The sequence below is a fragment of the Penicillium waksmanii genome (genome assembly GCF_028829765.1).
Source record: "Penicillium waksmanii strain IBT 27052 chromosome Unknown utg000009l:1.0-4314994.0:1.0-4318279.0, whole genome shotgun sequence".
Classification (NCBI taxonomy): domain Eukaryota; kingdom Fungi; phylum Ascomycota; class Eurotiomycetes; order Eurotiales; family Aspergillaceae; genus Penicillium; species Penicillium waksmanii.
In genome coordinates, this window is record NW_026643255.1 from 1,025,589 (window position 1) to 1,049,099 (window position 23,511).

At 50.9% G+C, this 23,511-nt stretch overlaps 9 protein-coding genes across 9 annotated transcripts; 7 read left to right on the forward strand and 2 right to left on the reverse strand.

Annotated features, from left to right (window-relative positions):
• Positions 1–374: 374 nt before the first annotated feature.
• N7481_010747 (uncharacterized protein) lies at positions 375–2,864 on the forward strand (the record flags this gene model as incomplete). Its single annotated transcript, XM_057269966.1, has 2 exons — positions 375–2,182; positions 2,369–2,864. The coding sequence occupies 2 exons, from the start codon at positions 375–377 to the stop codon at positions 2,862–2,864; spliced, it is 2,304 nt and encodes a 767-aa protein (XP_057117140.1).
• Positions 2,865–7,466: 4,602 nt separating this feature from the next.
• N7481_010748 (uncharacterized protein) lies at positions 7,467–8,744 on the forward strand (the record flags this gene model as incomplete). Its single annotated transcript, XM_057269967.1, has 1 exon — positions 7,467–8,744. The coding sequence occupies one exon, from the start codon at positions 7,467–7,469 to the stop codon at positions 8,742–8,744; it is 1,278 nt and encodes a 425-aa protein (XP_057117141.1).
• Positions 8,745–10,859: 2,115 nt separating this feature from the next.
• On the forward strand, positions 10,860–13,124 carry N7481_010749 (potassium channel family protein; the record flags this gene model as incomplete). The annotated part of the gene is made up of 3 exons (XM_057269968.1): positions 10,860–11,143; positions 11,205–11,343; positions 11,403–13,124. The coding sequence occupies 3 exons, from the start codon at positions 10,860–10,862 to the stop codon at positions 13,122–13,124; spliced, it is 2,145 nt and encodes a 714-aa protein (XP_057117142.1).
• A 385-nt stretch (positions 13,125–13,509) lies between these two features.
• Positions 13,510–14,220, forward strand: N7481_010750 (uncharacterized protein; the record flags this gene model as incomplete). Its single annotated transcript, XM_057269969.1, has 1 exon — positions 13,510–14,220. One exon carries the CDS (start codon positions 13,510–13,512, stop codon positions 14,218–14,220), a length of 711 nt encoding a protein of 236 aa, XP_057117143.1.
• A 120-nt stretch (positions 14,221–14,340) lies between these two features.
• Positions 14,341–14,899, reverse strand: N7481_010751 (uncharacterized protein; the record flags this gene model as incomplete). Its single annotated transcript, XM_057269970.1, has 2 exons — positions 14,341–14,505; positions 14,570–14,899. The coding sequence occupies 2 exons, from the start codon at positions 14,897–14,899 to the stop codon at positions 14,341–14,343; spliced, it is 495 nt and encodes a 164-aa protein (XP_057117144.1).
• Positions 14,900–15,791: 892 nt separating this feature from the next.
• N7481_010752 (dienelactone hydrolase family protein) lies at positions 15,792–16,589 on the reverse strand (the record flags this gene model as incomplete). Its single annotated transcript, XM_057269971.1, has 2 exons — positions 15,792–16,314; positions 16,375–16,589. 2 exons carry the CDS (start codon positions 16,587–16,589, stop codon positions 15,792–15,794), a joined length of 738 nt encoding a protein of 245 aa, XP_057117145.1.
• Positions 16,590–18,174: 1,585 nt separating this feature from the next.
• Positions 18,175–18,465, forward strand: N7481_010753 (uncharacterized protein; the record flags this gene model as incomplete). The annotated part of the gene is made up of 1 exon (XM_057269972.1): positions 18,175–18,465. The coding sequence occupies one exon, from the start codon at positions 18,175–18,177 to the stop codon at positions 18,463–18,465; it is 291 nt and encodes a 96-aa protein (XP_057117146.1).
• Positions 18,466–19,052: 587 nt separating this feature from the next.
• N7481_010754 (kinesin-3 family protein uncB) lies at positions 19,053–21,192 on the forward strand (the record flags this gene model as incomplete). The annotated part of the gene is made up of 3 exons (XM_057269973.1): positions 19,053–19,413; positions 19,512–20,882; positions 20,948–21,192. The coding sequence occupies 3 exons, from the start codon at positions 19,053–19,055 to the stop codon at positions 21,190–21,192; spliced, it is 1,977 nt and encodes a 658-aa protein (XP_057117147.1).
• Positions 21,193–21,569: 377 nt separating this feature from the next.
• N7481_010755 (translation initiation factor eIF2B subunit delta) lies at positions 21,570–23,226 on the forward strand (the record flags this gene model as incomplete). Its single annotated transcript, XM_057269974.1, has 2 exons — positions 21,570–22,382; positions 22,453–23,226. The coding sequence occupies 2 exons, from the start codon at positions 21,570–21,572 to the stop codon at positions 23,224–23,226; spliced, it is 1,587 nt and encodes a 528-aa protein (XP_057117148.1).
• Positions 23,227–23,511: the final 285 nt, after the last annotated feature.

Consider the following 23,511-nt stretch of genomic DNA (forward strand, 5'->3'; position numbering starts at 1 on the left):
CTTTTCGACTAGAGCGCGGATCATCCTCCACCGGGCAGATCTCATATCCACCAACCTCCGTCGCCTCCCACTTTAAATCTGCTCTCTCTCCCCAACAATTTTGGAAACCCTCCGCTTCCCCCTCTTCCCCCTCTTCCCCCAGCACGCGACTAGAAACTATGTTCCATTGAAATTCGCCTTCATCTTACATGGTCTCGTCCTCATCCTTTTCAGGACCCACACCGACTACCCTCGGGGGTGCTCAGATCCTCCAGTAAACATAACGCCGACTGTTCCTGGGGAGAATGAACGACGAATCTCTCACCTACCCTTCCCACTCCTCTCCCCTACCTCCGAATGGGAGTTCTCAATCTATTTTGCGCCTATAGATCATAATGTCCGAGAACACAGGCCAGGCGGCCCGAGAGCCCACGAAAGCAAAATCCCGCAAGACCGATCCGAATGCTCCGATCCGGAAGCGACGAAAGAGAACGGTGGTAAGCGGTGCCCCAGATGACTGCTTCACCTGCTCAAAACGAGGCGCCCGATGCGACCGACGCCGACCCTATTGTTCCCAGTGCCTCGAGCTTGGCCGCGAATGCTCCGGATACAAAACTACGTTGACATGGGGAGTCGGAGTCGCAAGTCGAGGGAAGCTTCGGGGTCAGAAACTACCCGTGATGGAATCAAAGGAGGATGCTAGAGCGAGCACCGCAAAGGAACAAGAACCGCTACCTTCCAATAGTCAGAGCCAGCCGCCGTCGCAATCATTACCGGCCAACCCATCCTCCGCACCGGCCCCGACGCAGCTACCTCTATCCGAGACACCAACCCCGCTCATCGATGTTGGAGGCTTGAAAGCAGTTGAATCAGATACCCAGCGCGCATCAGAGATGCCAAACTCGTCAAATATGTCGAATATGCAGAATATGCCTGATATGTCGCGGACCATGGCCTGGACGATGGATATGCCAGATCCGCACTCATGGACCAACATGACAACTGCGCCGCCGCAAATATCAGGACTACCGCTACCTAGTCGACCAATGGTTTCTAATTCTCATCGACTGAGTCCAAGTATATCGGAAGCTTCCATGCACTATGCCCCTACACTAAGCCCCGGGGCCTCTTTTACCACACCTGCTTGGCCCGTTGCGAGGAACTGGGCCGTCAACAATGCCACGCCACCCTCACAAGATGCAGATGAGGAGCTGGAAAGATACGAGCGCGACCAATTTGTGTGGAATGCCGGTCATTCGCCCTCATACTCTCAATTACTTTTGGCGCGGTCTATAGGTCGTACCCCTCGCCTTCGGTATCTAATCAGCTACTATACCGAGGTCATCGCTCCCATGATTGTTGCCTTTGACACACCCACGAATCCATTCAAAACCCATATTCTTCGCCTGGCTCTGGGAAGTGAGGCTCTCCAAGAGGCTATTGCGACCTTGGCAACCAGTAACCTCCGCCAGCGCCGGGAGAAAAACCATCACTCCACAGAGAGAACTCTGCCAGCGCGTATGTCAGGACTGGCCCACCGCGCTCTCACAGATGAACTGTTTCAAGATACATATGGTATCTCAATGTCAGAGGGTTATGCGCGAGAGGAGAACTACCATCGTGGAATGGCAGTGAAGGCATTGAATGCCGACCTTGCCGATCCACGCCGCAGGCTATCAGACTCGGTGCTAGCAACATTGCTTATTCTCTGTCTGTTTCACGGCTGTGATACCGGTGTTGCTGAATTCCGGACTCAGTTCGCCGGTGTGACAAGGTTACTTGCGATTCGCATGCGACATTCTCGTGTCGTGACGGACGACCTCAAATGGTTTATTCGCATGTTCTCATGGTTTGATACCCTCACCGCCACCACCAACGACCGAGATGTCCAGCTTCGCGGTAAATGCTTGGAGATCAGCTCTACGACCGATGGGGAGTGGGGTTTAGAAAATCTGGCAGGCTGTGACGGCCGACTGTTCAAGCTCATCTCCCAGCTTGGCCGACTGAATCTCCTTAGCCAGGATCAAGAGCCTAATCTCGCTCAACCGGCCGACATGAATGTCCCCACTACATCTCTCCCACCTAATATGCTCTTCCCTGGCTGGGATACGGTTGTTCCTACTGCCACCGCCGCCAACACTATCCCAGGATCAATGGTGGGGGGGGCCCGACTTCGGATTCTCCATGCCAACCCCGCCACAAAGTAGCGATCAGGCCCGAAAGCCTTCATCGCCAGCCTTCTGGACCGAATGGTTCTCATTGCGACAGCGACTCGAATCCTGGCGATTCGACCCGCCAGCAGAGACCTCATTCCCATCACCACCCCCATCCGCCTCCGATAACTTCCCTCCTAATTTTTCTCCCAATTTCACCCCTACCTTTACGCCAGCTCCTCCTCGGGGTCATTCTATGTGGCCAATGAAAACCTTCAGGATGTATACCAAATATCTGAGTGTTTCCGCCATGCGGCGCTTCTCTACTGTGAACGCCTAGCGGAGCCCAGTCTTCCATCCAGTCATCCGCGCATCCAGCATCTCGTCTATCTTGCAATGCACTGTCTCTGTGCCGTCCAGTCCGATGTATACCTTCTCTGGCCTCTATTCATCGTTGGGTCAGAGTGTATCCAAGAAGATCATCGCGATGCAATCCGCCGCCGCTGCAAAGACATATCTAAAGACTCGGGATTTGTGAATAATATTTCTTGCCTGGAACTGCTGGAACGGATCTGGGCGGATCACTCTGAGGAGTCATCCTTCCCAGTCTATCCCTCTGGGCTGGGCCCCCCCCCGACGCTAAATGCTGGTGGACCTCCTAGCTCTCAAGCTTTCCGCTGGTCTCGCGTTATGCAGGCCAAACGAGGCGGCGGAGAGTACATGGTGGCATAATTTTTACGGCTTTTCCTTTCTTTCTCTCTCTCTCTCTCTCTATCTTCATTGGAACATATGGTATACAGCCGCTGGCACTTGCTAGCGGCACAACTTCTTGGGATCTCTTTTGTCTCCTTGTTGAGACTGGGTGGTGTTTTCTTGTTTCTGAGCGACCGGGAGCCTTGCACAGTTGACGATTTGATACCGCTATCGTTTTGATTCCATCTATGTCGAGAACGGGTTCCTGTACATACCTCGGTCCAACCGCTTATACTTCCTGGAGACGCTTGTCCAGACCATAGTTCTCTATATGAGACTATACTATACCCCAGGCAATAGACACAGGCAGTGCCTTATTTTCTACCAGATTAATCAATAATTCGACTCTTCTAGCCCCGAAGGATTTATGAAGTTAAACCCCCAAGATCTGCGATCAATAATGGCCCGTCGTCGGGAAGACTAAGAGCCGACTAGAGAAACCAAGCCACGCCACTTAATCTCCGACAATCAATCTAGAAGGACCAAAAACCCATATACCCCTGACCTCGGGGCCCGACGCGGAAAGTATCTTTCCTTCCTTCCACGGTCCCCCTATTCCTGACCTCGGTCCATTGGCCCCCGTGAAATCATACATTCCTTCAAGCGTAAGCAAAGGAACTAGGGCTCAGGGCAAGGGCATTCCTTGACCTCTGCGTGATCAGTGCACTTACATTACGCACAACATACAACATACTTTTACGAAACTTTTCAAAATGTAAAAATAAAAAATACATACTGTAAAACCTGCTGAAAATTCCGACCAGTCCAGATCCCGAGGAATCTGTGCTCGGCCAGCCTGAAAAAACAAAACAAAATATCTGCCGAGGTACGGTATATCCGTATGTACTCCATACATAACAAAAATAAGACAGGGTCGAACCAATCAGGCGTGCAGTGTAGAATCGCTCGCGCATGTTGTTTCTGATGCACTCGATCCAAAGTAAGGGGGAGGAGACGCATGATTCGTGATTCATCAGATCCGCCGCAGAGCCGCAGCTCATTGGGCGGGGTCTTCAAGACATTTGAAATGGAGGCGGGCCATTTGGTGAATCGATTTAATTTCAAGTTCCATGTACTCCGTTCTCCGTTCTGCTTTCTCCGTGGGCCCCATCCGTCAACGATTATGCGCACGCGCTTGCCCCTGAGCGATTTTTCTTTTTGGTTCTTTTGGATCAGACTTCCTTTTCTTCTTTGAGATAAGACTAGCGTAGCGGTGTACCCGCCACAGCAATCCAACACCCAACATCCAACATCCAACATCGAAAAACTGCCAGTAGATCAGGGTAGGTACTTTGTACTGCACTGCTGTGTACATGCAGACAGATATATCAGCTGCACACTACAGTAAGCTTACTACTACTAGGAAGCCGGTCACACCAACTACGGCCTCCTGCGAGATGCGCATGTAATATGTAAGAATCTTACGTCTGTGCACCGCATCTGGTTCCTACAGAGCTGCACTGCATCCCGGACACCAAGACCCGTTGGCCCCACTGCCCCTGTGCCGGGCCGCGGTGCGGGCTACGACTGGCCGTATCGTAGGATCTGGAAGTTTGACTGGGCCCGGCTGGGTCTTCTGGGTCTTCTGGGTCCTGGCCCTAAACCCTGTTCCAGAAGCGAAGGCGAACCTCGACGTCAGTTTCGCCCCTCTCGCTGTACCCCAGCTCGGGGAATCGCCTTAGCTGAAGTGAAGATGGTGGCAAGAGTATTCTCGACTGTCACTGGTCGATCATTCAAGTTTTGCATGTGTATGTATGTACAGTATGTACTGTACCGGTAGAGCTGGAAGTAGGGGTCGACTCGGATGCGAGCAGCTTCTGGTTGCTTCGCATTTCTATGTATTATTAATCTTTCAGTATTAGATAATTTTTGATGAAATCTCTTTTTTATTGCAGGGCAAATCGCCCCAACGCCATGTGCAACACTGGAGGATCGGCGGTGCCTTCCAGTGGCGCAGGATTGCGCTCCGCTTGGCTGCCTACGAAACGCCGGCTTGCTGGAACTCTGGAACTCTGGAACTAAGGGGGTAATATTTTCTCAATCTCAAGGGCACGTTGACTCATCGCGGCTGTGATTCAATCCCTGGAATCAAGGATGAGTCCTGGAATTCCCTGTAAGGACGGGGTTGGGTGGACTTTATCCCTGCGGTTGGTGCGTGAGCTTAACAGAGCGCCGTATTTGAGGGTCAGGTCAGCGGACCTGGGTCGTTGGTTACTTGACGCCCAATAACTATGAATGTGAAGAGGCTGAAAGTTATGGTTCATCGATGACTGGAGGTTTACTCATGTGAGTTGCTTTACCTAAGTCTGTAGGTATGGTACTTTTGTATCCAGTCTCGTCCTCACTAGATTACATTGGTCGTGAATCCAACGCTTGGCAGCCAATCCTCGATCAAAAACGCATCTTGAGTTTAGGGCTTTCGCAGCGGTCGCACTACCATCCCCCCCCCCCACATGGGCAATATCGATTCATTTCAGAAACCGTAGTTACGGTCAATGATTGGTATCGCCGAGATGGTCTCGTGCGAAGATAAGACATTTTTCTCCCTGCTGCCTGCGTGGGGTTCTATGCCGCCTGCGCCTTGATAGAATTAGAAACGGGCGACACAGCCGCGCCATTCCTGCGATATACCCTGGGATGCCTCGCTAACGGGCTGAATTGAGGGCACACAGATAGAAATTGATGATTCCTTACCTCCCACTGGTGCGTTTGAAGGGTGGACATGCAAGTTGCGGTCTGCGAGCCCTTTCTCAACCAACCCCATTTTCGCCCAAAGCTGTGCGGTTGCTGCCCAGCGACGGCGGCGGTAAAGCCCATGCGTGGTCCGTGGAGTGCCCAACGAGCCGGATCGAGTCCGTATATGTGTGTATGTGTGTGTAAATAAGGAGAGTTGAATGGTTGTATTATACTGATGGGGGCTTTGTATCAAGGCCTTGCCATGGCAACATGGGTGGGCAGGTGGGTTTCTTGGGTAGTTTGAAGATGGGTCTGTGGAGTTGGAACCGCTGGATAAGACGGGATCGGCCGTCCTGAACTCCGGTTTATGATCGAACAGCCGCTGGCCAACCATGGAACCGGATGTTGAAGAACGACCTACAGTATGTGGTAGGTGGTATGTGGTGTGTAGTATGTACAGATATACTACTATCGTAGTATCTGTCTAGTATGGAAGATTTGCCCTATGATCGTATCTACCTATCGATGTATATGTATGTATGGAGTCCTATTTGATTGCTCTGCGACTGGGTCAAGTCCATATCGCAAGAGTTAAACCTGATCTGGCGACGACATGCTGCAACTAAGGCACTCAGGGTTCATGCAGATGAACTGTACATCTACTACGACCTAGAAAAGCATGGCATTGCACCGATTCTGGAAGCCTTACACATGGCGACAGTCCAACGGAGGCCTGACACGCCGCAAGAATGCCGGTAGCTGGACGCTTTAAAATAGAATTCCTCCGAGTGGCTATCCCATCCAGCCAGTGGCGAGATATGTCATCCCACCATGTTGGAACTTATACGATGGCAAATTGCAATGACTCTTCCATGACTCGTTTTGCGTTGCTGGCTGTTTGCACAGGATCATCCGGTTTTGCCCAACAGGAAGCTCTCGCTGCAGTTGTCCGGTGCCCGAGGAGGGGAAGGAGGGGAGAGGGCGTCAGCAGTGGTTAGTGGTTGCATACTGTAGTGGAAGAGCCTGCTACCCCTCAAACTAGCCCGGATGGAGACCCTCACCCTCTCATTCTGCGAGTTGGCGAATGAGTGGGTAGCTGTGATTTGAATGGAGTCATTGGTACTTTCATGATGAGTGAGTATAGTACCACCTGGGTACAGAGGAGGAGATCAACCCTTGACCTATTACCTTTCACCCACTGGAATCAATAAATGGTAGATAACCCTATGATAGATGGTAGAATATGATATTAATTAATAAATTAATATACCGTATCATGCGTAAAATACCAGAGCATACTCGTAGTACACACTAGGGCACGTAATCCGCTTACCCACAAACGCCACACACCTCGCCAACTCCCACACGCTCCACTCCCTAAAGTACCACCTTTCTCTCTCCCTTGGGTTGAAAATTTCCCATCTCCACCCTGCTTCGGCTGATCAAAAACACGGAGCCCTCTCTTTCACTCCTCATCTCTTGGGACTCTTTTCGTTAAGAGTCATTTTGGGTCCAGTTTCACCAGGATCCTTAACCCAGCGCCACTCGAGCCTTTTATCAGCTCGTATATATCGTTCAAATGCACTCTCAGCACATTCAACTTCAACCCTCCTCTCTCCGATCGGAAACCGTACCACGGTGACGGTCCTACTCGACCTTATTTGTTCTTGGAAACTCTCCCTCGGCGTCCATTTTGCTCATTTGCGATATCCTGTATAATATACTCGGGTGCTTTTTCTTGTTCGTGTTTCTTATTGTTTGTCTCGGTTTATTTTGGAGCCCTTGCAGAGAACCACGGTTGCGATATCCGACCAACCTCACACCACTTCGAATCCCGCGCGCGCGCATACTTTCATCACACCACACCGTGACCGGTCTTTGGTCTCTGCCCATGCTCCCTCGATAATGTATCATTACTCCAGCCCACCACCCGGGTGGACTGCCTACGACTACACCCAGTCGCCACCCACCTCGCCTTACTACGCTCAATATGCCTCGCAATATGCCAACACCTATGCTTCACCCCGAGGAACAGGAACATCGCGACGACACACCCGCAAGGCCAGCTACACGGCCACCAAAGAACCGGGCTGGTACTCGGGCTACCCGCAAAGTTACTACGAACCCACGCCCGACTACGGCATCCCGTCGCGAAAGCACGATCATGTAAGTGCTTCCTTTGCGGCAATGCCGAAACACCGTCGCACCCACACAACCGACTATCCGACGGGGGGTGGCTTTGGTTCCGGGTTCGCATTTGGATTCGACTCGCAATCGCAGCAACGACCCATCTTTGTTGATGTGGGCGGAGATGCATTCGATGTTCATCTCCCACGCTGCGCCTTTCGCGAAGCCCGTCCGGCTCGCTCTGGCCGCCCCCCGGCCTCGACCTTCAAACATGCAGACCAGACCCGTGAGGGTCCGGCCAAGCATCGTCGCACCACATCGGCTTCGCACCGCAAATCAAACCCAGCCGCTGATTCTCACTTTTACTTCAACCAGGTTCCTAACAACGAGGATTACGAATCAGCGGCCCGTCGCACTCGTCACCGTCGCCAGTCCACTTCAACCCGCACTCCCAACAAGCCCAAGCCTGCGCCCGCCTCTAAGCCGCCACCCGTCGCCACCGAGGAGGATGCCGAGAACGCAGGCATCCCACCCGGCTATTCGATCAAGAACTGGGACCCAACGGAGGCTCCTATCATTCTTCTAGGCAGTGTATTCGACGCCAACTCCCTCGGCAAGTGGATCTACGACTGGACGGTTTTTCACCATGGCGCATCGACACCCATGGCTGACGTGGCAGGCGACCTGTGGCTATTGCTGATCAAGTTGGCGGGAAAGGTGAAGCGAGCGGACGAGTGTCTCCCGCGCATCCAGCGCGTCGAGGCGCAGGAGGTCGTCGAGGACTTTTTAGAAAGTGGCGACCGCCTCTGGAACCGATTCAAGAAGCTGCTCAAGGCATGTGAGCTATACATGTGGAAAGCCGCTAAAAGGGAAAGTGGTGGCAAAGGTGCGCCCGTATCGATGGGCCGCAATTCAGGCTGTGAATTTGTCGAGTCGATCTTCGGCCGCGATCGCGAGCTGGAGAATACCGAGAAGCTGATGAATAGTATTCGACTTTGGAACATGCGATTCGACGCCAACTGTGAGGAAATCTTGCGCCGTCCGTCGGCCAAATAGACCCAACCAACCAATCTGCAACTTACAACGAAAGACAACACCGAGAGAAAATACACGGAGATATCCCAGGAGCGACCTGACAGAGATATCCAGTTATACCTTTTTGATACAGACATTTCTTTTGTCTTCTCCTATGTTCACTTTTCCTTTGTCACTGCTCTGGCTATTTTTGTTTTCTATTTCTTTACACTGGGAGCATTTGACATTTCTGTTGAATCGCATTTGCAGCGCGTTGGGTTTGGCTTCGGCTGGCTTTTACTCGTTCTACCTTTGCTCGGTTTTTGCTCTCATCCTACGGGAGGAGCCCCCAAAAGAATCCATGGTTTCGGCGCCTCTATTTCTGTTGCGTTTCCTTCTTGGGGCGGCGTCAATTTGTTTCTTGTTTTGATTCCCGGCGCTCTCTTTGCGTTTGGCTTTTGCATTTCTGTTCTTTGTTGTCGTCGATGTTCGTGTCATTCTGCTTTGATGATACCATCCTGCGATTCCTTGACTGCTAATTACTTATTTTGCTTTTTTCTGTTTCTGTTTGTTTGTTCTCAACGTCCTTGTCGGTCGTTTGCCTGGCTATGTTGGGTCCGAGGAGGAACCTGGTTGTATATAGAACCACGATCCCAACATCTGATAGACCTTTAAAAACACTCGTTACGTTATTTTTCAACTATCCTTGGCCTTCACCTTCTCATGTAATCGGATCACATTATTTCCACGTAGTCACCTCCATCCCCGCCTTGAGCCCCCAAAATGGCAGTGATGTGATGAGCTCCCGGCGGCAAGCGCTGCAAAGCCGCTGCACGGTGCATCAGTCCTGCGTGGCCGGTGTACCTCTACGTACGTTCTAGAATATACTTTGGGGGCGACCGGTTGTGGGAAGCAGGTACCAATGACGGCAATGGCTGATGTCACCCGCCGTGCAGCCTCCAGGGACGTGCAGCTGCAGCGGGTGATGGCGCTTGTTACTGGTTCGTCGGCATCTAGGGTCCCAGCTGGGCGTGGTGGGATGTACAAAGTGGTGGGCTGCAGCGGGTCGTGGCGATCCTATTGGGAGGGGAGGGGATGTCGTGTTAGGCGGAGCCATCTTGGTGCGGGGTGAAGAGGGGTTCCAAGGTCTGTTACTGAGGTTTGGACGGTTTTGATAGGTTGATGTGGAGGGGATGCGAGGTTATCTCGGGAGTGCGAAGGTGCCACATGGATGGTGTGAGAGAGGTTGCACAGGCCAATGTACAGTGCTTGTACATACATTGGCTAGTGAGTTGTTGAATGCATGCTTTTGTTGGCCATCCACACCTGATTCCTCCAACCATCTGGAAATTCCTCTCTTCCTTGCCAATCAGATAAATGTGACAGGGCGGCTTCTGACTGGTCCGATGATGATCTTCGTACCCAGGCTGCCTTGTTTCCTTCTGTACTCTGGCAAGCACTCGAGTACAGGGTTTGGCGAGTCCCTAGATACTGTACTCGTACCTCGTACTCAATAGTATGGTATCATTCTCTCATCTCTCCTCCTCTTGCTCCATGAGAAACTCCATCGGATCCATACAGTGGAGTCGTCCAGGAAACCGGTCAAACCTTAAGCCGCTAGAATATCGGCCTAGTCCTGTTGTTAACCTCGGATCTTCTCTATACTCGAATACATAAGTCCTCTATTCGGACTGGATATCATCCCTCCTCCATCACCTGCGATGTTGACGTGTTGCCCGTTGAGGCGACGGAACCAAAAGAAGGAGAGTCACGGGACTGGGCTCAGATCCAAAGCGGCGAAAGTCCGCGCGAGTTGACATCACCGGCGTAGAGCATGGGATACACCTGCTGCTTGGCCTCTTTTCCAATATCCTGCTAGCATCGCGATCTTTCGAGATAGTAAATCCAAGTACAAATCAGACAAACCAAACACCACCGCGGCCGCCCACCCCGAGTAATATTGCGATCTGCCGGTCTACCGGCTCGGAGCTAAGCATTCAAGCAAAGAACCCCACCAAGATCAACTGCCGAAATTTTGGTTCCTGGATTGGAGATTTTTCTTTTTCTTTTCCCTTGTCCCTTTTCCTTTTCTTTCCGTCTGTTCTTGTACCTCTACCGACGGCGAGCTCAACGGTTCATGGACGGGGCGAATGAACAATGCAGAATGGATATCCGACGCGTCAGACCGACCATCGGGATACCCGGCCGTCTCTATGGGACCGATTTACTAGCCAATTTCATATGAGACCCCCAGAGGACGATGAACCTCAGTCATGGTGGGTTGCATCGACGGCCATCCCGTTGGTGGCAGCTGCAGCGGGACCATTGGCAAATGTCATGTCGATTGTTGCGCTAGTCATGCCCTGGCGAAGCCATGTCACCTCCACAGTGCCTGGACCGGCCGGGAACTTGCCTCAAGTCGGCTATGATGATCCTCATTGGTAATATTAGACTCGAATTAAGATGTTCATTCGAACACTGACGGCTGACTGTATCTCATAGGGTCACAGCCTTCAATGCGACGTCGCTGGTTTGCGGACTCGTGGGCAATATTTTCTTGCTTTTGAACTTTACACAGACGGTTCGGTACATTATTGCATTGCCTGTGACGATAATTACATGGTTTTTAGCTACAGGAATGGTGAGTATATCACAGTCACCCCTCGAGTCGTTTTTTATGCTTACTCGGACCTGCCATAGTTGTGCGGGCTCACTGCAGCTCTTTCGATTTACGCTCCTCCAACCGGCCCGAATAATGTGTATTCACAAGCCTATTGGAGTGCTGTCATTGCAGCGATTCTTTATTTCATTCTCAGCGTCATCTTGGTGGTCAATATGCTGGGCTACTTTCTTGGGCGCTATCCTCAACATTTCTCCCTCACAGACGATCAACGCACCCTTATTCTGCAAATGACTGGATTTGTGGCTTGGCTCCTTATCGGTGCTGCCATCTTCCAGCGCGTGCTAGGCATATCTTTTGCAGACGGACTCTACTTCAGCGATATCACGGTCCTCACCTTAGGGTTTGGCGATGTGATTGCTCAAACGCCTGTTGGGAAAGGCTTAATATGGCCGTATGCGGTGATTGGAATTATCATGCTAGGTCTTGTGATCGGAAGTATTCATCGGTTTGCTCGAGAAGTCCACTACGATAACGTGGTGCGCAAGCACATCGAGCAACGACGGCAGGCCACCTTTGAGCGGTCTATTGCTATTGATGATCCCAACATGGCTAGAGCAGGTTTATCTGTGCAAGGAAATGGAGTACCTGTGGCACTTACCCTAACCCGCCAGCTGTCCCATATCTCATTACATCGGAAGCACCGCCACCAACCAATTCGCAACACTATTCACACTTTGGCAGCCGGTCGTAGACCTCGACTCCTTGTTATGAGAGAAGAAAAGGATAGATTTGATGCGATGCGGGCGATCCAGTACGATACCATACGCTTCCGTCGGTGGAATGATTTGTTCATAAGCATCATCGTCTTCGCGATCGTGTGGACAGGCGGAGCCGTTGTCTTCTGGAGACTAGAGGAGATCTCATACTTCGATGGCTTATACTTTTGCTTCTGTTCTCTCATTACCATCGGATACGGCGACGTCACGCCCAAGTCGAATGCGGGCAGACCCTTTTTTGTGATGTGGTCACTCATCGCAATTCCAACTATGACCATGCTTATCTCGCAAATGAGTGATACCGTCGTCGCGGCTTACAAAAAATCCACGGGAAAGCTTGGTGACTACACCCTGATGCCCCGTTCTGGCGCATACCGGTCCTGCATTAATCATTTCCCCTTCATCATGAAATTCATCCAAAAACGCGAAGAGAAAAAGCGACTCAAGCGAGGATTTCCAGTTGGGGCAGATACGGGCCCTGATCAAACCGATGATCGGCCGTCAACAGCTCAGACTGAAAAGGATGTCGAAGAAGCGCCCATCGGCCGTCGACCTCAAGACCGCCCACATCGAACAATCGAGGAACTCGCTCGCGAGCCGAACCCCTCCCCGTTTGAACTGGCCCAGCAATTGGCCTTTGCTATTCGTCTTACCTCTCAAGATGTACGAGTAGGAAAACGAAAGCGTTATTCGTACGAGGAGTGGGTTGAGTACACCCGCTTGATCCAATTTACAGATCCACGGTCTGGTCCCTCTTCGTCCGGGAGCAAGCAGCAACACCGAGGTGTATCCATGGACGAAGACGAATTCGGTGTACTCAACTGGGATTGGATCGGCGAGAGTAGTCCCATGTTAGCCCATCAGACGGAGCCAGAATGGGTGCTGGATCGATTGTGTGAGAGCTTGGTCCGTTATGTGTCGACCCAGGAACAGGCTAGGGCCGAGTCACAGGGCCAAGGAGATGATACGGCCGATGAGCCTACCTTGAGAAAGGAGCAGGACCTCGGACTTGAGCAATCTTGAATTGAATAATGAACAACTGTCTGGTAACATTTTGCCGTTTCGAGACCGTGAGTGCACCTGGAGGAGACCGCCGGATACTAGAGTGCTACTAGTACCTTTTGCTATATTTCGTTGTACATTATTGCTAGATTCAATGTGCATACTAGTAGCGGATGGTGAAGCAAATTGAATAATCCTTGGCTTCACATTGGATGCCTTCCTATTTCTTCCGATAGAGGTAATTCTTGATGAGAGCCGGCTTATAGTGGATATGAGGCTGTGCAGCGTGACTCCATTCCAAGTCTACCTGTCAGCGATAATTAGTTACTAGTATGCCAAGGCACCCGTTTCCCTCCAAATAGGCCGCATCTTCACTCTTTCCCAAATCTCTCAAAACTTTCACAAAATGACTTCAAACATACCTGAGATCCTGCTCCTTTGCCAGGATGTAGATTTCATCGATGCCTTCAAAGAGGCACTACGGACCCGCTGGCCCAAATACACCCCCGATAAAGTGAAGATCACCATGATTAACGAGCGCCTCAATTCTCTCCCAGAGTCATTTAAGTTCGACCTGATTGTTTCCCCGTCCAATTCATACGGTCGCCTTGATGGTGCATTCGACCAGGCCATTTCAAAAACATTCAGTCCACTTGACGACTTCCACGCCGTGACACGCTCTGCTCAAACCGTTCTCTACGACAAATGGCGGGGGTTTGCCCCGCCAGGATCTTGCACCCTCGTTGAGTGGGGACTGACCTTGGCTAGCAACTCGCGTGGCTGTCGCTGGCTCGCGGTCTGTCCGACTATGAGAGAGCCTCAGAATATCAACTGGGACCGGGAGCTTGTTTACGAATGTACCTGGAGTCTGATGTGTCAAGTTGAAGGTCATAATCGTCGCCACTCGAAGAAGATCAGATCGATCCTCATGACGCCTTTTGCCGCAGGTGTTGGGAGGGTCAGCAAGGAGCGCTGGGCGTCTCAGACCGTCCTTGCATTGAGGCAATTTGTCGAGTCGATTGAGAGACCTCAGCAGTGGAGTAGTCTGCAGTGGGACAAGATTGAGAGGATTGGCAATGACATAACTAGTACTTGGAAGGGCACTGAAGGGTCGTAATGGTCTTGCTTTTGTTAACTTCTTTTTATCATGGTATTCGTCGTTTACCTGACAGTTCTAAATCGAAATTCACTTCGATAACAAATGTGCGTAGTTTCAACCACTCTTAATTTACATGCATTACTTCGTAAGATAGAAATAGAACATTCCTGCTCTGCCAAAACTTTTACTTTCCATGACGCCGGCAATCATATTTGAACGCACAGCTCGATAGTATACAATGACTGGCCGTTCGTCGTAGACCAGAGAAGCGGAGACCACGCCTTGGTATTTCACCTCACGTAACTATCCAAAGAGAAGGTAGTATGTCAGCTTGAGAACGAAAGGTTACTTGTCTATGCACTCTCACCGAAGCACTTCCCCAATCTTCAAATCGTACTCTTTCCCCATTTCTCGCCACTATGAGTGGAGCGACATCTTCGGTAGAATCAAATGTGTTGCCGAACCAATTCAACTCGTCCAAGTCTTTCTCGAACGGATGACTTGTGGATAGAATGAATCCGTCCCATTCTCCCATTAATTGGTCAGGATGTACGGGCTTGAGACCACGGAAGATATTATCGATATATGCAGGGCCAAGAGAGCCAGGACGCTGCGTCAAGGCAATAAATCGTTTGGCAGGGCTCGGCTGGAAGCGGTCGACTCGGAACGATGGGACAATAGGGAAATGTAGATCCATGACCGGGAGGCCTCGCAGTCGTAAAAGAAGAAAAAAGATCAGGAAAGGATGCTTTTGTCTGCTTTTGACTACCAGTAAAGGAAAGCAGGAGAAGGGCTCAATATCTAGACCTCCATACCCAGGCAGTAGCAAACGCGATGTGGATCAAATTTTATCTACATCCGAGGTACAATTCGGCTTATAAGTACGTCTCCATGGCATTGGCAGATCGGGGTAGATACTATTGACACGAGTCGCGAGGCAAGGCAAATATGTGAGAGAGAGAATCCCCCTCCATTTCCCCAGACCTCAAAGAGGAATATAGTGTTTCCTCAAATTCCAGGGCATCACAGGAACAGACCATTCATTCTAGCCCTCCTTCGACGGGCAGGGATCACCTCCTTGCAAAAATGCCACCGAGTCTACACTTCGCTAATCGCGCATACCTTAAAAATCCCCAATGGGACCGTGTAGACACCCGGCCCCATACCTAAAATGGCGAGGGACATTATTATCTGATGGCCCTGACGAAGGCAACAGGCCCCCCTCTGCCCTCCTGGCCGATTGCCACATTCCAGTTGCCGGTCCGCCCCGTTCTCGAGGGACGTTTCCTGCGGGCGACCCACGATCGATAAACAGTGGCTATTGATGGATTGGGCTACATATGCACCACTCCAATTGTGAGACCTGGAGCCTATGGAATTCTCGGGCGAACTGCCGGTTTCACTTGGTCTGGCATTTGGCGTGCGGATACGATTTTCAATTACTGTCTCGCCATAGGCTACTTGACATAACTATGCCGATTGGCATATCCTCTGATCATCCTTCCTCCGACGAGCTTGCTGGCTCTGCTCTATTCTTTTGCAATAGAGGAACTATTAGTATATTCACAAAAGATTATACCGCTAGACCATCAGTGTAGCCACTGCCTGAACCAGTATACAGCCGCATTCTTCGCCCTCTCTAGACCTTTCATTTCAGCCTTGTTGGCGCGGTTCCCTCGCACGGCAAAGGCATGCTCTAAGCCGGGGAAGTGTTGATAATCATAGTCCAGACCCAGCAAGGGAATCACCCGGTTGCTAAACTCTTTCAACTCGGGGGTAAACACGGGATCGATCTCGGGCGCTAGAATCTGTACTGGGACGCCAATATTTTCAATCTCGTTCTCCGTGAGCCAAGATGGGTGCGCAGTAGAGATGCAATCGACAAGATTGTTGTGTGATTTGGCACCCAGACGAAAGACTGCCCAACCACCAAAACAAAATCCGATTGCCCCGATGCTCTGATGCTGCTCGCGCAATGCCTTCGCGAATGCGATAATCTCGGGCTCTCGAATGTCCTTAGTGTTACGGGCTATGAAAGCTGGTAGGTCCAGTGGTCCCCATTCGGAGGGACCCTTCGATATAATCTCGGATGGCAGTACTTCGCCGCCGAAGCTGGGGGAATATCGTGTTGGTGCGAATAGATAGTAGAGATAGAATATGCATTTTGCTTACAAGTCTGGAACGTAGACTGTAGCGTCTACTTCCTCAGCATAGGAATCTGCCAAAAGCCGGATGTTGGGGAACGTCCATCCAAACAGGTCGTGGATTATCAGGATCGCGACTTTTCGGTTCGAACCTGTCACATAGGTCGCATTTCCTGCGAGATTTGTCACATGGCCTTTGGGTTCGCCGTCCCACTGGAAGCCTTTAATGCAGCAGTCACTCATATTGTAGTGATTATTATAATTGTGTCGGGTTGTTGGATTTGGGGGGTACTTCAAGTTACACCATCTGAGTGAGGTGGTGGTAGTTCTATGTCTTCAATCGTTGCCGCGAGGTACTACTACTAGCTCCAGCTGAGGTTTCCCCACTTCATTGATACGAGACGGTCGCAATTAAATATCCACTTCAAGTTAGAGCGTGACTCACTTGGCTGAAGGAATATAATCCTTCGGGCTTACTCTGTGGTGGCCTTGCATTATCTCCGAAGTGCGGCGCTCCATAGCGACGACTAGTTCAGTCTGTCAGCAATTAGACTGACTGTCCCAGCAGCCACCCGCACCTCTAGACTTCTAAGGTTTGTATATAAAAGACAATGATAATACTGGTATAACCAACCTTCGAGGGACGTCTTAAATAAATTAATGATAGGGCTTAATAATAATACCCAAAGTAGTGGTACTGTAAGCAAACCTGATCTTACGAACCTCAGAGGAAAAATTTAAAAAGGAATGGATGTTCCTAGATAGTGCCTTAGGCTACAAAAGCCTTTCTTGAAATCAGTAATTACTACTACTGGGCTGGTTGCCGCTATTGCAATCGTTTACCATATGGTGTTAACAGTAGGTGATATCGAGGCTTGACTGTTGCATACTACCTCAAGCTCCAATTGGATAATACGTAGTAGAGTTTTAGAAGATCAAAAAGGGCAATATTGTGTTGTGACATAGCTTACTCCAAGATATCGAGGTTCTTGTCACTACTCTTATTTCTCACACCCTAGCATACCAATTGGAATCACTGGCTGTCCGGATGCTGCCCAGGTATGACGATGGAGGTGAGCTAGAGAGCTCGAGTGACATGCGGCAAAGAGCTTATTATTAACCCAACAATGATCCAATCCTAGAAGGCCGGATGGGACAAAAATGCCTCTGAGCTTGTGACCAAATGAGATAAGCTGAACCAGATATACCTCCACCTATTCACTGGCTGGATTTCAATGGGTCGAGGTCTTGCTCTCACAGAACTAACTTCCTTAGCCACCTCAGGTCCAATCATAATGTTTGTTTTCTCCAAATCTGGAGCATAGGTGAGAGCTTTGTGGCGAGAATAATCCCCGTGATGTGGGTGGATCCTCAGCCATGGAATTGCCTCGACCGAAGCCCCGCTCAGGACTCATTGAATTTCGGCATTCACTGGCCAGCTCGATAATGAGTTCGAGAATAGCGTAGAATCAGTGGCACCGACGAGTAAATCACCAATGGCGAATGCGGGGAAGCGACCATGGAGTGGTGGTAAATGCCATCGTCATCAGTATATCATCGAATGGCCATCCGCCACCTTTCTCCACGGGCATTCTCTCATAAATATCGAGGCCTTGTAATTGCAGATTATTTGTTTTTCTTTTTTTTTTATGAAGTGAATTACTATCCAGTAAATCAGTCAATAATCAGCAAACACAACTACTTGGTATGCATGCCCCTTTCCATCCCTTCTACCTGCCTGCTGAAGATAATCATACCTCCAATCATTATCAAGATTATAATGTACTAATGTCTAAATTCCACGAGGAAGAATCAGGCACACTTTACCATGTCGTCCAATAAGGAGAATATCCTGCGCTTCCCTGGCAGTACCGACCCGAAGTTTGCCGCAAAGCCCTCGCAAACTCAGTCGCAGTCGCAGTCCGGTTGGAGCGAGCAGGACAGTTCCAAATGGAGTCCTATTCAGTCCTTCAGTAGCCACATGGACAACCAGGGCCATCCAGTGGCCGATCCTATCGGTGGTGAAGATGGCCCCATGAAAGGCCAGAAGAAGGGCCATATCGATGAAAATAGCGATCTATTTGATGCTATGAATGCGGAGACCGCGGACTTTGATTAAGTGAACACGTGGATATGTATATTGAAGAATAATATTTCGCAGTACGGTTGAAATTGAATTGATTCAATGCAATGGATTAATGTGGAGCAGTGTAGTGTACTAGTACCTTGGATAGTGGGATATACTTCTTGTTAGTACGAGTACTAGTAGTGTATGATAGTCATTGCCGTGGCAACGGGTAACACCGACCACAGCGCACCCCATGCACCGCAATAGTCTTTCTTGATTCAATTGCATTGCAAAATATCATTCAGTCCATCATCATTTATTGAACTTGTCTATTCAAATCGACCGTGACAGCATGCGGCTTGTCTGAAACCGAAACCGAGCCTAAACCAGATCGATTGTTTACATCGCGGGGGCCCAACGGAGCGAACCGCAGGAAGTTCCCAAGGTTCAATTTGGACTTGGAACTTGAAACTCCCACAAGGAACCGCGAACCAACGCGCCTCACAACAGTACCGACCCCCTCCCCTTTCCATCTCTCATTTCATTTCACTTCACGTCACTCTTTTCTCCCCTTTGATTCCTCATCCCTACCAATATACTCTCATTCCCCCTCATTCCATGTGTATACGATTCATTGCATGTACAATCATCTCATCGACCGACGACGCGAGGCCGTCGACGCTTGTGTTCAATTATTAAGGGATCGCAGCAGGGAAATGGCGCTAGATCCGCGCTTCTTCAACCATATCGACCAGGCGGGGCCTGGCTCGATCTCCTCCGCTTCTTCCTCCGAGTTTTCGGCTGCCACGGGCATCACGTCGCCTAGCATCCTGTCCACCTCCGCCTCCGCCGCCACGCTTAGATCGACCGCGTCCAGCCCGTCATTACGCGCCCGAGAAGGCATCCCAGTCCATGTCGCGCGCCAGGATGGACCTGGCAGTCCGTCGCCGGGAGGAAATGTGCGCGTCGTGGTGCGAGTTCGGAAGTTTCTCCCTAGAGGTATGATGACATTTCCTACAAGTCGCAGTGCGCCCGGAGGAGGTCATGGGCCGCATATGATACGCTGGACTCCACGATTTCTAACCATTTTCTGACAGAAATCCAACGCCAGGCGGAATGTCTTATCTCCATGGACCCTCACACCCAGATGACGCTCCTACACGCCCCGAAGCGCAGCGCAGCCGATCAAGCAAAACCAAAGTTTCAAGCCCGCGGCAAGGTCCTCGAAGACAAGTCTTTCACATTCGATAATTCATTCTGGTCCCACGAAGAGGAGGATGAGCATTATGCGCACCAAGAGGAGGTATATAACTCGCTTGGTGAAGAATTTCTGGATCATAATTTCGAAGGTTACCACACTTGCATCTTCGCCTACGGACAAACGGGTTCCGGCAAGAGTTATACAATGATGGGAACGCCCGAGCAGCCAGGATTGATTCCTCGTACCTGCGAGGATCTTTTTCAGCGTATCGAATCATCGCCCTCGCCCGACATCAGTTATAACGTCCGGGTATCCTACTTTGAAGTCTATAATGAGCATGTGCGGGACCTTTTGGTACCACGGACAGATCCCCCGCATTACCTTCGAATCCGCGAGTCTCCATCAGAAGGCCCATACGTCAAGGACCTCACGGAGGTGACAGCAAGGAACTACACAGAGTTGATGAAGTTTATGCGCAAGGGTGATGTCTCACGAACCACGGCAAGCACCAAAATGAACGATACTTCTTCTCGATCACACGCCGTTTTCACGATAACTTTGAAGCAAATACATCACGATCTCTCTACGGACGAAACGACGGAACGTACGGCTCGCATTCGCCTTGTCGATCTCGCAGGTTCTGAGAGAGCCAAGTCGACTGAAGCAACCGGCGCACGACTCCGTGAAGGTTCGAATATCAACAAGTCTCTTACAACTCTTGGCAGAGTGATAGCTGCGTTGGCAGATCCTAAGAAAACCCGAGGTGGCAGAAAGGCCAAAGATCTGGTGCCTTATCGTGACTCCATTCTCACATGGCTGTTGAAGGATAGTCTGGGCGGAAACTCGAAGACGGCAATGATTGCATGTATTGCCCCTGCAGATTATGAGGAGACACTTTCCACACTACGATACGCCGACCAGGCCAAAAATATTCGCACTCGTGCACGGGTTAACCAGGACCATCTATCGGCTGCCGAGCGCGACCAGCAGATTGCGGAGATGACTGAAATTATTCGCAACCTTCAGCTAAGCGTGAGCCAAGCAAATGAAAACCAGCGCGCAACTCAGCTTCAGGACGAGAAGTTGGATGAATACCAGCAGAAGGTTGAGAAGATGCAGCGTCTAATGGAGGAAAGCCAGATGGTCAGCAAGTCCAAAATCCAACAGTTGCAGACAGAAAATGAGGCACTGCGCCTGCACCTGAAACTTGCACTGGAAAGTCTCAAGAACCCAATCCCACCAGTTAATATCCCTCAACGACAACCTAGTCTCGCATCATTGGCGGAGGAATCCCCGTCTCCCCTGCAACAAAAGAAAACCGTTCACGAGAAGGCTCTCCCGCTTATTCAGACACCGAGAGTGAGACTGATGTCTGGGAGGATGAGGAGGAGGATGACTCGACGGATATGAACGAGCAGGAGGCATACCTGATGCAAAATCACATGCAGGATCTCCTTGGCGATTTGAGTGTTTTCAAACGGAAGCTAGCCACCGACCATGAGCGCTGGCATCATGACGAGCAGACTGCGACTCGCAAACGTCGAGCTCTAAGGCAAATAGCTGCCAATAATCGTTAGCTCTGGCGAGTTCCTGGCAGCCTTTGAGGCTTTTGTATAGAATTGGTGTTAGCGGGCGCAGTCTTTGTTTCGATCTTTTGTTTGGGCTGAAGCCACGCCCTCGGGACGTGACCAGCAATCGTTAGGCAGCGTTTGGGCCATTCTGTCTTCTTTTTATTCTTTGAACAGCAGCAAGAGTCCCCTTTGACGAATAACGAGTTATGCAAATTTCAAAGGCGACCGCCCGGTGTTGCTCCGACCCATATTACAGTAGTAGACTGCTTCTTCTTGAGGCCGAAATAATCTCAACCCGAGGGGAAATACTCTGAACAGCTTAAAGTTCATTTATATCTCTCGTACTTGACTTTTAAATCATAATATCATCTTGGTTGAGCAAAATGAAGCGGCAACAACGACGCCGGAGATTAGGGCTGCGGCGTTCGGTGGGCCGCTTATGGCATCACTTCTTTTTCCGTGAGTCAATCCTCTCTCCCCACCAAGCAACTCAAGGTCCCGCTAGACGCCCCTCAACTACCGCGATTGAGTCAATAAAGATGGCGGACTCTGTTGACCCGGCTTTGACCTCTCCGTCAATCACTGCGCCTTCCCAAGCGTCCCCCAACCCCGTCGCCGAAAATTCTCCCTCTCAATCCCTCCCCATCCGCGACTCGAAGAGCGCAAAGCAGCCCGCACAACCTGAGAAAGGACCCTCAAAGCCCAAGGATGCCCCCGCAGCTCCTTCTACAGGTGGCGATGGCGCCAGTGACAAGCCCCTGACCCCTGCGCAACTGAAGGCTAAAGCCAAGGCCGAGAAGGCCGCCCGGCGCGCGAAGGAGAAGGCCGACAGAGACGGCGGAGCTGTTGCTGCGGGCGGTTCAGCTCCCGATGCAGGCCAGTCTCGTCCTCCAAATACACCAAAGAAGGACGTTGTCAGCGGAGGCGCTTCTCAGAAGGGACCAAAGGGCGCGCCGCCGCGCCGTGGATCTGGCCCTGTCACTCAGGCTAGTACCGCCGTTGAGCCGAAGAAGAAAAAAGAAGACAAGAGCGTGTCCGTGTTCAGTCATTTATACGGTCAACAGCGAAGAACTACTGTCAATGGCGCTGCGAAGGAGGTGCACCCTGCTGTTCTGGCGCTCGGTCTCCAACTGCGAGACTATGTGGTCTGCGGTAGCAGTGCGCGATGCGTTGCGACCCTGCTTGCCTTCAAGCGGGTGAGTTGTTTCCAGCCTTTCGCCAATCTAACTTGTGGTGCTGTTTATTCTGACTTTATTCATGTGTTAGGTGATTGAATCTTACACCACCCCTCTGGGTACTTCGCTGGCACGCCATTTGACGACCCATCTCAGCCACCAGATCAGCTACCTTTCGACATGTCGACCACTCGCCGTCAGCCAGGGTAACGCGATTCGCGCGTTGAAGCTGGCTATCGCCGGAATCGACCCGTCCACCCCGGAGTCTTCTGCCAAGGCGACCCTGTGCGACTTTATTGACAACTTTATCCGCGAAAAGATTACCGTGGCGGATCAAGTTATCGCAGGAAGCGCGGTGGAAAAGATTGAGAACGGCGATGTGATTGTGACATTTGCCGGCAGCAATATCGTCAAACAAACTCTTCTACAAGCACACAAGGAAGGAAAGCGATTCCGCGTATCGATCATTGATTCTCGCCCTCTCTTCGAAGGCAAGAGTCTTGCTCGAGCTCTGGCCAACGCTGGTCTGGACGTTCAATATTCGCTCGTACATGCTATCAGCCATGCTATCAAGGACGCCACTAAGGTTTTCCTTGGCGCACACGGCATGACCAGTAATGGTCGTCTTTACTCTCGCGTCGGTACCGCTTTGGTCGCCATGTCTGCTAAAGAGCGCGCCGGTGGCGTTGAAGTCCCCGTTATTGTCTGTTGCGAGACAATCAAGTTTTCCGACCGCGTCGCTCTCGACAGCATCGTAGTCAACGAAATCGCCGATGCCGACGAGCTGGTTCCCGCAAACCCCCCCACAGCAAGTGACTGGCCTCCCCGACCCTGCTGCGTTTACCGCTCCTCCAGTCGAGCCTAAGAAGGGTGGCAAGGGTGCTTCTGCAGCTCCCACCCAAGATTCATCTGCCTCAACTCGTACCCCCTCCCCCTCCCCCCCCTTGCCAACTGGAAAGACACCCCCCACCTGCAGCTGTTAAACATCATGTATGATGTGACTCCAGCGGAGTACGTGGACATGGTGATCACAGAGATGGGCAGCTTGCCTCCCAGCGCGGTGCCGATTGTCCACCGGATGTCTACGAATATCTGATAAGACTCTTTTATTCCCATGCTATATGCTACCATACCGCGAAAAGTTGAGATG